Here is a 16,434-nt window from a genome sequence, read left to right on the forward strand (position 1 = left end):
TATTTTTTCATTTTGGTAGATTCTTATTTTGGGAATGATCCCAAGTATCTGATTTTGAAACAAAGGAAATTTCCTGTTATTTTCTTCTTAATAAGGCATTTCTTAAAATGGTAGAAATGGCTTCATTCATAGCTAAGACACCTTTTAAAATGATAATAACACCAGAGTGGATATTCTAATGGAATTAGTCATTATTTGCTTATAATGTATTTTTTTTTTCACCATCATCTGCAGAATTTCCCACGTCCTACTTTGCAATGTAACCCAGCGGGTGTCATTCTGGTTTGTGGTTACAGATCCTTCAAAAAATCACACCCTTCCTGCTGTTGAGATAGAGTCAGCCATAAGGTAATCATCACTAAATATGTCTTCTACTGGTATATCAGCTTGTTGATTGATTTGACTGTTTTCATAAATTTTGAAGAATTCTCTCTCTGCTTCACAATGATTTATTTATTAATATGTGAAAGATTTAACTTTGTTAGCTTGTATTAAGGATTAGTTTGGATCAGTGTTTCTCATCCAGGGACAATTTTGCCTCCAAGGAGACATTTGGCAATGTCTGGAGACATTTTTGTTGTCACAATTGAGATGGGGGAGGTGGGGTCTTAAATAGACAGAAGTTAGGGGTGCTGCTAAACATCCTACTATGCACAGGACAGCACCTCAGAACAAAGAATTATTCAACCCCAAATGTCAATTATGCTGTGGCTGAGAATCCCTGGTTTAAATATTAGCTATGAATGTTCAGTGCTGTCTTCCTTCGGCAAGAACATCTTGTACGGTGCTGTTGTGTGATGATTTATCACATGGATTCTAGAGCCCAAATGCGTAGGTCTTAAATTCTGGTTTTGTTTCTTGATTACAGACAAGTTACTTCCCCTCATTTTGTTTTCCTCTTATAATCTATAAACGGGAATAGTTATGGTACCTCACTCTCAGAGTTGCTGAGAAGGTTAAATGAGTTAATAAATGTAAGGTGTTTTGAAGGACAAGTCATACCTTTGACTTTTATTTGAAAACCAATAAAAATAGTCTCATTTTTTGGGTCTCTAAGGACTTAGCTTCTTTAGTTAATGTACAGTCTTTGCCTTTAAAAGATACTTTTTAAAAAACAAGATAAGAGCATGACTCTTATACAAATGAAAAATAAATGCCACTAAAGATTTTATTGTCTCATTAATTAATGAGGGAACCAGTAAAACCAGTTCAAAGGAGACTTCAAGGAACCATGCATCTATGGGAATCAAGGAATGGTGATGTCCATTTACAAAAAGATGCACCCTTCTATCCATCAGGTAGTGATCAATCATATTCTACCAGACACAATTCACTTGATTTTCTCTGGACGAAAATCATTTACATTATGTCAGTTTTCTACCACTTACAGATCTGCAAAAATAACTCAAAGACAAATAGAAGGTATAAATTGTCCAGAAAGTTGTATTCACCAGATAATCAGTAATATTTTTTACCCATTTCAAATTTTACACAGTTTTTCCTGAGAGTTCCTCTCCGCCTCTCCTTGTGATCATAACAAACTTTCAAAAGTGAAGTGCATTCTTGACTTCAAAGAAGGATGCAGTTTGTTTTTACTTCAATCAGTGTGCACTTTATGCATGTAAACTTCCCATCCTTCAAATGATTAATGTTGGGCAAAGGTATATTGGAAGAATGAGTTCAGAAAATAAACTATTTCTGGAAAAAGAAAGAATGAAACAAAGTAACTCCCCTTACAACAGACTTACAAGTTACTGAAATGCACATTATTCTCTTTACCAAGGAGAAATATCTAGTATAAGAACTCATTTGCTCTCTGTAAAATATTAACATTTAAGATAATGAGTATATAATTAATGCCAAAGGTTTTTGTGTGAACAATAATCCATTTCCCTTGCCAAAGCAAAGGCCTTGAGGATCTATATAGTGGGAAATGATTTAATCTGCTTTAACAAGAAGGTTTGAACTACATTGTTCCTGTGCTTTTGCCACTAAAAAATATTAAGACCCACCACTTAGGGAATAAGAATTAAGAACATTGTATTTCACATGGAAAGGAATTTTATTTAAGCCCTCCCCCATGATCTGGGAGGGCTACAAGGAAATGAAGGCACTGCGGTGAAAGCAGGCTTCCATTAATGTGAGGGAGAAGAGTGAGTGTTGGGGGTAGAGGCGGAGGATATAGGTGAATATGTCCACAACAAAATGTCTCTGTCAAAGGTCCTAGCAGCAGAAGCTACTTAGGGGGTGAGGATGGCTGAGAGAATGAGAATTTATGTTAGGGATAGGTCTCATCAGTATTGTATGAAAATAAAGGGAACGATACCAAGAAAGAAGGATAGCATGAAAAGCAAGGGGACAGCATCTAGAGGACAGGTAATAGGAAATTTCAAGGCTGAAGAATCTGCGGAGTTGGGCAAAATAATGCTAGTTCCACTTAATATTTGCATAACCCTTCCTGCTTCATAAAGTGTGTTCCTGCACATCTGTGGCATTTAATGTCAGCGCCAATCACTTTTGAGTAATTATTTTTTTAAAGATTTTATTTATTTATTTGAGTGAAAGAGAAAGAGGTGAGGGACAGAGGGAGAAGCAGACTCCCTGCTGAGCAGGGAGCCCTACGTGGGGCTTAATCCCAGGAATCCGGGATCATGACCTGAGCTGAAGGCACACGCTTTACTGACTAAGCCACCCAGGTGCCCCTGAGTGATTATTATTATCCCTGGTTTATAAATGAGGGAATTGAGACTCAGGGAGACTAATTGATTTGCTGAGGCCACCACACTAGAAAAATGAAGAGTGAGGACTTGAACCCAGGCATCTGCCATCACATCCAGTGGTGTTTTTTCCTCTCCCCCAGAGTGTCCACACCTATGAGGTTACTTGAGGGAATGACCCACCAGTTCTAAGATGTCTGTTTTAGCTCTGTTGTGAGGGCCTGGCCTTATCAGGCCAATCTTGGCTGGAAGATATCCATGTTGTTGACACCCATGGGGGATTTCAGTGGTGGTTGGAGATTTAGTCTGTACTGATCTAGAACTTCTAATCAGCCAGAGAGGCAAAAGAACAGCAAAGTGTTCACTAACCAGGTAGATAGAATGAGAATACAGAGCAACATCTCATTTTACTCTGAGCTATACTTTGGTAGTGGGGTTCATTATTTTGTAGAGAGGTTTGTGTTCCCAGATTATCAATGATAGGTTATGGAAAAAGGAAACTTTCCATAGTTTGACAATAGCCAAACTATGGAAAGAGCCCAGATGTCCATGGATAAAGAAGATGTGTGTGCACATGTGCATGTGCGCACACACACACACACACACACACACACACACAGGAATATTACTCAGCCATCAAAAAGAATGAAATCTTGCCATTCGCAATGACATGGATGGAACTGGAGGGTATTACGATAAAAAATTACATTGGAATTATCCCCTGCTATAGATTATCTGGCTGGGATTCTTTTTCACATTCGTGAATAATCATGCCTCACTGATTTTTATTTGCTAAAGGAGGTCTCTCCTGATAGCCTAGTGCTGATCTGCAGAGATTCTCAAGCCGTTACTGTCAGATTCAAGACCTACACTGTCCAGGATGGTAGTCAGCCCCCATATGTGACTATTGAGCACTTGAAATATAGCTAGTCCAAGATTAGATACACCCTAAGTGTAAAGTACACATCAAATTTCAAAGATTGAGTACAAAATAAAATGTGAACCAACTCAATATTGATGACATTGAAATTATATTTTTCTGGATATATTGGGCAAAAAAATTATTAAAATAGTTTTGGGGTACCTGGCTGGCTTGGTCAGTAGACCATGTGACTCTTGATCTTAGGGCCGTGAGTTCAAGCCCCATGTTGGGTGTGGAGCCTACTTAAAAAAATTAAAATAATTCCACCTGTTTCTTTTTACTTTTTCTTAAAATGCACCTCCTAGAGAATTTGAAGTCACACATGAAGCTCACATTATATATGTATTTTCCATTGCTGCTCTAGAGGCAGATGAAGTCAGCTTGTCTAGTGTGAATTCAGTCAAGGCCATACAATATCCCCAAGAAATGTCCTCATCTAGTTTGCAAATTCCAGTTAGAAATTCACTTAATTTCTTTTCAGTCAAGTAAGTCTTCACTATCAACCCCTCCCTAATTGCTGCCACCACCAAAAATGCAGATTTTCTCCGGGGAAGAGTAACTCATTTACCTGGATATTTTTCTAGAGTTTTGGACTTCTCAAACGCCAGTGACTTTAGTTGTACGAAACTTGTAGTTTCCTGAACAAATCTACTATACCCTTGTCTCCAATCCTGTGCTCACTATACACTTTGGTCTCAAGAATTCCTAAACAAGAATTCCAAAGCTCAAAAGTTGCTTTCTCAGGAAAGCAGTCCTGACTTCTTGCTATGATGTTCTTGGCCATCCCCTGTCTCCCATCGTGGTCATACTTAAGCTCTGTCATGGAACATCTTGCACTGTGCTGGGATTGTGGAGGGACTGAAGTGCCATCCTTCCAGACTGCACTAGACTATAAGCGCTTTGGTAGTTTCATTTCACTTCGTATCTCTAGCACTTAGCATCATATCTGGTACTTGGTAAGTTTTCAGCAAAGGTTTGTTGAATTAATGAAAAAAATCAATTTGTTGGATTTGCAGCTGCTCCTGGCTTCATGTTTTCTTTTTTATTCCCAGTTTTCTTGTCTTCTTATGTTTCTCACCCACACAATTTTCCCTCTTCTGGCTGTTGGTATTTGTGTAAGCCACCTTAAATAGAGTTGTGTCATCTTAATCTAGATGCTACTTTTCTGGAAATAAAACATGGTGGACAGAGCTTGAAGCTCAGGAGTTCTGGTTACTTCTAGGACATTCCCAGCTATGGAGGGCAGTAGGCGAGCCTTTCAGTAGCAGCCAGCACTGCCTCGAAAAGGGTACCAAAGCATGATTGCCCCCGTCAAACTGTCTAGTCAAACTGAGGTCTCTTGCTACAGGGATGCTCTGTTTCTAGAGATAATTGTAATCAGGGAGAGATAGGTCTGTACCTTCTGTTTCTAATTTTTTTTTCTCTCTTGTTTGTTTTTAATCATCATACTGTAGAATGAATAGGAACCGGATCAACAATGCCTTCTTTTTGAATGACCAGACCCTGGAATTTTTAAAAATTCCTTCCACTCTTGCACCACCAACTGACCCATCTGTACCCATCTGGATTATTATATTCAGTGTGATATTTTGCATCGTCATAGTGGCAGTCCTGCTCTTGATTTTATCAGGAATCCGGCAACGTAGAAGGTAAGATACAGAGTGATTTAGGGAGGATTTTCCTATTTCCTCATGACTTGGAAAAATAAGGAGAGGATTTTCCCCAAGCTGAAGATAATGCCTTAAATCTGAAACTTTGAAAATATTGGTGATTATCGGAATATCACTTAGGCTCTTGTGTTTAGAGACTTTTTAGAGTCCAGTGTCCCTTACTATGACTCCTTCCATTACTATCTTTTTCCTTATTCTACACCATATGAATATTTCATATCAAGAATTGATTTTAATATCTGTATTATGCTTTTGTAAGTTGGATATACAAAGCTAAGCAGACTTTTTGGGGAGGCAGAGTTAATTTTTAATAGTCCTCTACCTCCAAATGCTAGCAGTTCCACAGTTTTTTCCATGCATCCTCAGCTTGGCTTGCTTTTTCTTGGCCCAGTGCCTATAGCCGCCATCTTGTCCCAGATACTCTTGTGCTTCTATACTTCCCTCCTTTCAACAACTGCTTGTCCCTCTGGTGCCTATAGTATTATATGGAACCATGTTCCTCAAAGTGAACTTTGAATCAACACCTTGCATCAGAATCACCCAGAACACTTGTTTAACATGTAGGTTCCTTTGCCCTACTGCAGACTTTCTAAATAAAATCTGTGATGGGGATGCATTTTAATGAATATCCAGGTTATTCTAATTAACTTAGTTTGAGAGCTTCCAACTTAGAGATTCCTACTACCAGAGTTCCTTTACCTGGATTCTGGGGCACCTACAAACTTTGCTGTCTAAATTATTGCAATTCTTCAAGGGAGAATTTCAGACCAATGGGAAAGTTACTAAGGTAGTGGGACAGGAGGAGAGGAGGATAGGATTTCTCAGCATGATGAAAGGAGAAAATAATTTTGTTTATCAGTACCTCTGATCCAGAGGGGAAGTGGAGAGAGTCCTTACTCTTCACTAGACAATTTGATTCTTCTAAAAACCTTCTCATCTGATACCAAGGAAGAAGAATTCTGGTAAGTGGGAATCACAGGGACATGCATTGGTTTTCAAAAGGATCGATGCCCACACAGACATGTGGGATGAGTTTGGCCAAGTGTGGGTCCAACTAAATGTTTCTCTGGAGGTTTACTACTTTCCACATGTCTCACTCTAGTTACTAGCAGAAGGGAATCATTTCAAATGTTGGCCTTTATAACTTTTTTTCACAAATGATAAGTGAAATGCTCTGGAATAAATGAGATTTATGTCTAGTCCCCAACTTAAACTCAAAGATTAAAATCAAGTTGTTTGATTTTCTTCATCTTGGCATGACATGCAATGCAGAGAGCCTTGGTACAAGTTGTCAGTTTGTTTTGTTTTCAGTTTTTTTAATATTAAGGAAGATTCCCTTGCAATATTTGACTACTTACGTTTAATATTTTTAAGTTCCGTATTAATCCTAGAATTCTGTGATTCTATGATTTCTAACTATCATAACCTCTGTGAATTCACTTCATCTCCTTGGTTCCCAGTTTTCTCACTAGCACAGTATACTGTAGGAGTTAGAAGGATGGACGGTGAGACATACTGCTTAGATTCAAAGTATTTGTATCCTGGATTCTGCTCTTGTATGTAACCCATTAACTATGTGCATATCAGGAAGCACAGGCAATGAGTCAGGGAACCCAAGCTCAGAAGAATATGGTTTGTGGTGCTAGTGTCGAATTGGTTAAATCTTTCTTTCTTGCCTGTGCAGAGATAACTTTGCTAGAGTGACAGTGAGGTATACCAGAAATAATGAACTTGGTGGGATAAAAAGAGTTAATGCTGTGGCGTGCTTAGAGTGGTTCCTGGCCCATGGTGAGCGCTCCGTAAGTGTTAGCTGTTACTGTTATTTTATTATCCTGCCATTTGCTGGTCTTCCAGCTTGTGCTATCTCTTTCCTGCCGAGCAGGTTCTGCGGTAATATAATAATTGGGTGTGTAGCATCATAATCTGTTGCCCAGGAGAAATGAGGCTGTTGTCACAACCTTGCCTTCACAAATTTATTTTGTGTTCAGACTAGGGAAACAGACAGACAGATTTCTTGCGTAAACCTGGAGAGCATCACTAATTGGCAAATAGAGTCAGGACAGTTATGACAACCTTCTGAAGATAAATTGATTTGTTGTGTTTTAAGTTAGATACAATCTGTGGTGGGCTTCTCTTGAGCAAAGTATTGCTTCGAAGGTGTGGAGAGGGTGCAGTCTGGAGTGGGGAGAGCCCTGGTAATGGTGATGAAAGCCCTTTCTAATCATGGAAAAGGCAGGAGTTTCCCCCAGTGCCTTTAGTCCTGAGGAAGACAAAGACTTGCTCAACAATTCAATCCATACATTAGATATTAACAAACATAGTTTGCATTATACAAAATCTTACATTTAGAAGGCCAGGAGAGACTGCAGGGTCATCTCAGTTACCATTTTGCTTCTGTGGAGAAGAGTGCCACTGTCATCTACGACATATGCATATTTAAACTTACTGTTGAGGAAATTTCTCAAGGAAAGCCTTAACAATTCTTTTACCTGTTTCAGTAACAGCATTACATTGATTATTCATAGCTGCTGGCTGTAAAGTATACAGTCATTGGGGGCCAAGCTAGTGAACTCAAACACTAGCTGTACCCTTTAGTCAAATGACCTTGGTCGAGTCATCCAATTTCCATGGGACTGTTTCTCCATCTGTAGGAAGAAGATAATATCTCACAGGGCTTCCATGAAGATTGGATGAGATAAATGTGTATAAAGTACCTAGCATGCACTAAATAAACAGTATTATTATCCAAGATCAGCTTAACCCATTTCTGTGACTAAGAGATACTGAAAAGAGATCTCGTTTTCATCCAGAAATTGTCATGATACTATAAAAAATTTTCCAGTTCAATAGCTCATTGTTTGGGATTTTATTAGTTAACAAACACATATGTTAAAAAGCAAATGATCTTATTAGGGTTACTGTTTACTATAACAGTGGTGAACTGGTTAACCAGCTTTGTAAAAAAAAAAAATCCCAATTTGTAGCATTTGTTGATTTCCTATCAGGTATGAAATTTCTGAATATTTAACAATCACCTGTCGCAATCCTATACCAGCCAGCTTCAGCACACCATTACAAATGCCACCTCCTTGTGAAATAATTTGAGGAAGTTGCTTTGCTATTACCATCTAGTTGAGAATAGCAGTTTGTGGAAATGAGAGACTTGTTGAAGGAAAAAAAGCTTCAAAATGATTTTTTTTTTTTTTTTACTTTTGGGAAACAATTAGGCAGCTGGGTAGGTGGGCAGGTACCCAAGATGAAATGCATGTACTCCACAATGATGTCCGTACTAGATCTGTGTCTAGTGCTGGCCCACAAGTAGATGTTTTAGTTCTCTGTTCAGCTTTATGATGATGATAATGATGACGATAGCAATGGTTGTGATGGCCATGGTGATGTGACAATGACAACGGTGATGCAGTTGGTGTGATGTGTGTTTTAGTAGAAAAAGCACTGGATTGATACTCTTGGTTTTGGGTTCCAGTCTCAGGCTCTGGTGCTTATTATCTGGGTGATCTTGAGCCGGTCACATATGGAAAATGAGGATAATATTTTCTTAAATAATTATGATGATGGGGGCGCCTGGGTGGCTCAGTCGTTAAGCGTCTGCCTTCGGCTCAGGTCATGATCCCAGGGTCCTGGGATCGAGCCCCGCATCGGGCTCCCTGCTCTGCAGGAAGCCTGCTTCTCCCTCTCCCACTCCCCCTGCTTGTGTTCCCTCTCTCGCTGTGTCTCTCTGTCAAATAAATAAATAAAATCTTTAAAAAAAATAGTTATGATGATGAGAAGACAAAGTTAGAGAATACACACAAGTGCTTTATACACTGGAAAGTGCTCTAAATTAATCTCTCCAGAAGCCAAGGCCCAAAGAGGTAAAAAATACCTTATTCCTTTATTGACCATCCATTCTGTGATGGCAGCTCTAGTATTTATCAGGGAAGATACATACACAGATAACGTGGATGGTCCCTGCCTACAAGGAGATTATAGTCTTGCACTTGGTAACAAAGCCAGGTTAAGGACTCAGGACATAGAATCCTAGCTAATGCTCACAGTTGAGCAGAGTCATTAGTAAATTCACTTGGTTTATTTCTGGTTTAATTCTATTCCCATAAGGTCAGTAGTAAGCAGAAATACATTTAGATTTCTACAAATACTGCTTTTCAAACAAGGGGATGGGGCTCAGCCAACATTTTCATATACTGAAATTTCACATTCTTACAAAGTTTTAATTAAGTCTCAAAAATAGATGTGTAAATAAAATCAGAAATGTTAGAGCTAATTGTTTTCCTTTGCTGTTCTTAAATGTACATACTCAGTAGGAATCAAATATGTGTTTTGAGTGAAGCCTGGGGAGATTAAGTAGAGTTCTAGGTCCACTGGTTTCACCAATCTTGTTCCATTCTCAAAGATAAGCTGCTCTACATAGTTGAGTCTTAGCTCCTTCATTTGAAAAACAGGGATAATAAGGGGCACCTGGGTGGCTCAGTTGCTTAAGCGTCTGCCTTCGGCTTAGGTCATGATCTCAGGGTCTTGGGATCAAGCCTCCCGGGCTCTCTGCTCAGTCGGGAGTCTGCTTCTCCCTCTCACTCTCCCTCTGTGCTCTCTCTCTCAAATAAATAAATAAAGTCTTTAAAAAAAAAAGAAAGAAAAGCAGGGATAATAATAAAATCTTTATAATATTGCAATAGGAATTAAATGAGATGATTAAATGAGATAAATAGGAACTAAATGAGAAAAAAAGCACTTAGTCTGGTTTCTGTCATGTAGTAGTTACTAATTATCATCATCATTATTATTATTTTTAAAGATTTTATTTATTTATTTGACAGAGAGAGACACAGCTAGAGAGGGAACACAAGCAGGGGGAGTGGGAGTGGGAGAGGGAGAAGCAGGCTTCCCGCGGAGCAGGGAGCCCGATGCGGGGCTCGAACCCAGGACCCTGAGATCATGACCTGAGCCGAAGGCAGACGCTTAATGACTGAGCCACCCAGGCGCCCCACTAATTACTATTATTATCACTACCACACAGCAGACATAAAGCAACCTGCCTATAGTCACATGGTCAGAAAGTTAGTAGTAACTGTATTTAAAACCAGATAGGCTGGATCCTAAAGCCCATCAATCTGACTGGACTGCAATGCCCACTGAAATCATTCCAGTAACACTGACATTTTCCCCAGGAATCATCCATACTGATTATGAGGATAGTTCTCATTCGCCAATAATTAATTCTGTTCTGTTTCAAAATCATATTTGTCTATCCTTTGTTGTTTTTCTGGCTATTCTTGGGCCTTGGCTCTTCAGCCCTATCTAGTTTGAAGGGAGACAGAAATATTCTTTGTGCTTTCAGCCACCACTACTTTATCTTTTTTTTTGAAAGATTTTATTTATTTATTTGACAGAGACACAGCGAGAAAGGGAACACAAGCAGAGGGAGTGGGAGGGGGGAAGCAGGCTTCCCTCTGAGCAGGGAGCCTGATGGGGGCTCCATCCCAAGACCCTGGGATCATGACCTGAGCTGAAGGCAGATGCTTAATGACTGAGCCACCCAGGTGCCTCTTATCTTTCTTTTAAAAAGATTTTATTTATTTATTTATTTATTTATTTGAGTGAGTGAGAGCATGAGCAGGGGGAGCAGCAGAGAGAGAGGGAGAAGCAGGCTCCCTGAGCAGGGAGCCCGACTCGGGGCTCAATCCCAGGAACCCCGGGACCACAACCTGAGCAGAAGGCAGACGCCTAACCACCTGAACCACCCAGGCGCCCCACCACTACTTTATCTTGAGCAAACCCTGCTCCTCAACACCCCTTAGCTCTGAGGGTAACCTGATCTTTTTTTTTGGTCCCCTCTTTTGCCGCTCTTCTCTCTGGACTTATGAGAAGTATGTACTCTCAAGGTTTTTAAGAACTAGTTTCAGGTATTTTAGTTACTTTTTAAAAAAAATCTTCTTCCTAAACCACCGGACATTGCAAGAACAGAGGAAGTCATTAACACTCAATTTTATTTTTCAGGAAAAAGAATTCATGTTTTAAGCAGAACATCAAATCAGAATGATCCAGAAAGATAGTTAAGTTTTATTATTGTTAGTAAGAGCAGTGCAGAGGTAGTGAATCAGTTTATTACAGTACACACTATGAAATGTGACCAAGTGCCGTATTACTGTTAGATAACCTTTGAGTCGCTTATTGTGTCCAGCCAGCACGTTACTGACACTGCAGTTTGTAATGCCAAGACTCTGAACAACTGGATCTAAGGTCACAAAAGCACAATATGTGCCTGATTTGGCACTGGCACAGCTCCATTAGATGCATTTCCACAGCCATTTTGCTCAGAATCTTTTTGGTTGAGAAATCCTTCTAAAGAAGACAAACTTGTCCCCGTCTGTTTGCATCTTTCTTTTTAGTTCTTCCCCATTCCTTTGTGAGACCTAATGGATTAGTTCTCCTTTATGGTTGGGAGGGGAAAGTGAGATTCCTTGCAGTGATCTGCATGTGTCCAGCTCCCTGTGATTTTTCATCTAACTTGGTAAAAACACTTTTTTTTAAAAGATTTTATTTATTTATTTGACAGAGAGAGATAGCGAGAGCAGGAACACAAGCAGGGGGACCGGGAGAGGGAGAAGCAGGCTTCCCGCAGAGCAGGGAGCCCGATGTGGGGCTCTATCCCAGAACCCTGGGATCATGACCTGAGCTGAAGGCAGACGCTTAACGACTGAGCCACCCAGGTGCCCTGGTAAAAACACTTTTTTAACTGAAGGAGCTGGTGTCTATTTCTAAGACTCCCATTGCATTACCACCTGCTTTAGAATGCTCCCTCCACTAAGATTTTTGTAATATGAGTTTCATACTTATATACACAATATATATATTTTAGAGTAAGATTTGACTGTTTAAAATCTGTTTATTGTTGTGGAGAATTCTTATTCACTCCAAGCCCAGTGAGGAGTGAGTGTGGGGGAAATTGCACGAACTAGACATTTTTTGATGATAATTTATAAATATCCATTTGTTACTACTGGGGCTTCATCCCTACTGAAACATCACTGCTCTTTTTTATAATCCATAAAAATGGGGAGGGAGGATGAGTGAAATTTGGAGTTTTCCCCTTTTATTAAGTCCTTTCTTTTCACTTTAAGACAAGGACTGTCTGTTTGAACACATAGTAGTAACTCAAAACATAGTTATTCAATGAATGTTGGGTACTATGAATGGAAATGATATGATTGATGGTTATAGAATGTCAACTGCTTTTGCCTTTTGGAGGACATGGAAAGTAACAATACTCCCGTCCACAAGAGAGGGGGCAAAGTATTCTGGTCCTCTGGTAGGTGATTTCACCTGGCTGTCGGACCTCCTCATCACATGAAACTTTGTGCTCACCCCAACCTGCCCTAATTGCTGATGGCTGAAGCTTAGAATGGCCAGTACAGTGTCTTTACCCTGAGGATGGAAAAACACAGCAGCTTATCCATTCCTAGGTCTCTGGGACTAGGACCCCCCAACTTCTAACGTAGCATTAGGCCTGTAGTGATAAATTGTGACACCTGACAGTGGCATATCTAATAGCAAAATATTTTCAAGTGATGACAGTGGAATCTACAGTATTGGAATGATACTTTACCTTTCTTTATGAACCTCAGCTGTTTGGAATTTCTAATAAACCATCAGCTAAGCCTGGCAAAATCTATACTAACTCCTAATTCCTAAGGTAGGAAAACAAATATTTTCCTCCATTCATTTGGAAAAGCAAGAATACAAGAGATACAAGAAATATTATGTGTGTATATATTCTCCCTTCTCTTCCCTTCCCTTCTCTTTTCTTTCTTTCTCTTTCTGTGGTGGATCCTATTCAAGATCTACCTTGGGCTACTGTCTAAGTAACTTTGCCTGCAGCATTAGTCCATCCATCCATTAATTTATCATCCAGCCAACCAGCCATTGATCTACATTTATTGATCCATCCGTCTGTCTAACTAGCTAGCCAACTATCCATGTCCATCCATGTCTGTCCATCCAACTCTAAGCACATCACTTGAGTGCCTACTCTGTGCTGAGTCCAGATCAGCTGTTTTATAAAATATTTTAAAATTTATATGGGTGTATTGCCCACCAAAAAAAACATTTTAAAATTTGGACTTGTCTGATTACTTCCTCCTGAGAGATTCAGGCAAAAAAAAAAAAAAAAATTGGTGATGAGGCGGGGTAGGAACACAGAGCACAGAATTTTATAGATAAAATCTCAGTGCATCATATCTGGAGGCACTTGTCAATTTGTCTCATTTTTGGTGATGTTCACCAGATTTCTTCCTTGACAAAATACAAATATCTCTATAATCAGTACATTGCTTGTGGGGGTGATAGACTGAGACTGTGTGAATACTCTGTTCCCAAATCATCTCTTACTCAATGGTTGGGTATCCATTGATGAGCCCCATCCATGTAGATTTCTTATCTTGTAGCAACTTTTCACCTCATTAGCTCTTTATGAGCTTTGTAGTTTATTTGAAGTATGGAATGCCATCAATTATTTCACCATTCTAAGTTTCCTCTTCCCTCTCTTGCCCTCCATGTTTGTACAGAAGACCAGGCTTTCTTCTTCTAGACCCCAATCATTCTTTTTGTGTGCATTTAGGAAGAGCAAAGGACCATCTGAAGTGGATGACACTGAAGATAAGTGTGAAAACATGATCACAATTGAGAATGGCATCCCCTGCGATCCTCTGGACATGAAGGGGGGGCACATTAACGATGCCTTCATGACAGAGGATGAGCGGCTTACCCCTCTCTGAAGGGCTGCTGTTTTGCTCCCCCTAGAAACTCAACACTTGTTTCTGTGCAACTGCTGAGCATTATAAATTATCAAGGGCAGATCATCTATTTTGTTTCACCACTCTTCTTTTCTAAGAAATTTTGCATGTGCATGAAAGTAAAAGGCCGTCATTTATACCCATGAAGACCACTGGAATCGTAAGCTGTTGACTACTCAAAATATTCTAAAATATTTCTCTGACAACACAATGTGTAAATGTAGTCATGTGGTGTCTTTAGTTATCGGTTTAAAAGTGCATTAGTATTAAGCATTTCCGGAAATATATATTTTTTCACACTTTGAAGACCTACGGAGAGATATTTTTCCAGTGGAGAATATGCATAATATGGTATAAAAATCTTTGAAAATGGATCCTTTTTGAATATTGTTTATATCACTCTGTATATGACTAAGGAAGAATAAAATACAATGTTTGTAATGGGATATGAATGATGAAAGTGGGAGTGTCAATACACAAGGTGGAATTTGATCCTGTTATCATACCAATACTTAACTTATTCTCTATCATTCTCTAATAAGGCAGCCCTATTGGTTGACTATTTCTGCAATTTGTAAAAGTACAATCTCCGTGAATTTAATAAAAGTGCTAATCATCTCTTTTTAATTATGTGACTGATTGTGGTCTGAGATTTATTTTCATACTGTGGAAATTAGTAAGCCTAATTTTTACTAGTTATGTGTAATCTGTTCTACAACCCTAGAAATGAATTATTTTTGTTGTGTGTATCCTTGCTTGAAGACATCTTATAGTATGTAGACTTCATTTTATTTCCAGATAGGCCATGACTATTCTAATCTCTAATAATAAATTATTATGCATTTATGAATAGAAAGAAAATTTGCTGCTCAGTCTCCTACTGCTATCACCCATAGTTGATGTTACAGCAACAGTTTCTAACTCCCTTTACTGCCCCAGTGTTGCTCCCCAGATACAGACTCCAAGATGGGTAGTTGCAGGCAGAAGGTTTATTGGGGAGTGCTCTCAGGAGATACACCTGTAAGAAGTGAGGAAGGTAGGTGTGGCAAATAGACTCTAAGATGTCTGCTATTTCCTAATGTTCATGCCTTTATGTAACCCCTCTCCTTGAGTGAGGATGGGACCTCTGACTTGCTTCTGCATGGACTACAGCAAAGATGAAGAGATGTTACTCCTGCAATTACTTTATATTATGTCTGAGTCTGTCTTGCTAGCAGACTTGTTCTAGAGACTCTCCTTGCTGGCTTGATTAAGTAAATGGCCATGTTTGGAAAGCCTACATGAAAGAGACTGTGAGCAGACTTTAGGAATTATTGGTGGCCTCTCAGCACTGAAGACAGCTTCTGCCAACAGCCAGCCAGAAGCTGAGGTCCTCAGTCCTTCAGCCACAAGAAAATGAAATCTGTCAACAACTAAAGTGAGCTCGGAAGTGGATTTTTCCCCAAACTGTCTCCAGATGAGAATGCCGTCTGGTCAACACTTTGATTGCAGCCTGAGCAGAGGACCCAGTTAAGATGTGCCCAGACTCCTGACCCAGGGACACTGTGAGATGATAAATGTGTGCTTTTTTTAAGCCACTGAGTTTGCAGTAAGGTGTTATGCTGCAATAGGAAACTAATAAGTGTAGGATTAGGCAGAGGGAGAAGTGACCAGCAACATGATTACAACAGAGGCTTTAGGCAATCCTTCCAGAAGCCTAGGAGCTGAGGTTGTCCCTGATTGAGATAAGGTACCTGGGCCTTTGTATCTCCACATTAGCCAGTCATGGCCATGGGTGCTCTCTGGGGGAGGGTCTGCTCTTGGGAAAGGTAGTTCCCTGTGGCTGGGGGCAACTCCCATCGAATGTATCAGCTGTGAGCCTTCAAAAGCCAGTGTTTCCAGAAGCTGGGGATAGGTACATGGATCTTGAAGAGGGGGCCCGGTGGACCCCCAGAATATCCACTATACCCTCTCCAGCCCATTGGCTGTAATGTAGCTTGAATGAATATCCAAAATGTAAACTTGATCCTGTTGGTTCCTAACATAGATGCTTTTTTAAAAAAAAAGACTTTATTTATTTATTTGACAGAGAGAGAGAGCACAAGCTGGGGGAGCGGCAGGCAGAGGGAGATGCAGGCTCCCCGCAGAGCAGGGGGAGCCCGATGTGGGGCTCGATCCCAGGACCCCAGGATCCTGACCTGAGCCGAAGGCAGTCGCTTAACCAACTGAGCCACCCAGGCACCCATAACATAGATGCTTTTAAATGGCTTTTTATTATCTTTAGGATAAAGCCAGACTTTTAAAACATAGGCAGGACCTGCTGCAGTCTTACTTCCACC

General features: G+C 39.9%; 1 protein-coding gene across 1 annotated transcript; it reads left to right on the top strand.

Annotated features, from left to right (window-relative positions):
• Positions 1–267: 267 nt before the first annotated feature.
• Positions 268–14,743, top strand: CLTRN (collectrin, amino acid transport regulator). The gene is made up of 3 exons (XM_081809431.1): positions 268–348; positions 5,094–5,288; positions 13,942–14,743. The coding sequence occupies exons 2-3, from the start codon at positions 5,095–5,097 to the stop codon at positions 14,096–14,098; spliced, it is 351 nt and encodes a 116-aa protein (XP_081665557.1). The 5' UTR covers positions 268–348; position 5,094; the 3' UTR covers positions 14,099–14,743.
• The last annotated feature ends 1,691 nt before the right edge of the window (positions 14,744–16,434 follow it).

The sequence above is a fragment of the Leptonychotes weddellii genome, chromosome X, assembly GCF_054177405.1.
Source record: "Leptonychotes weddellii isolate Sample4059 chromosome X, ASM5417740v2, whole genome shotgun sequence".
NCBI classification, from domain to species: domain Eukaryota; kingdom Metazoa; phylum Chordata; class Mammalia; order Carnivora; family Phocidae; genus Leptonychotes; species Leptonychotes weddellii.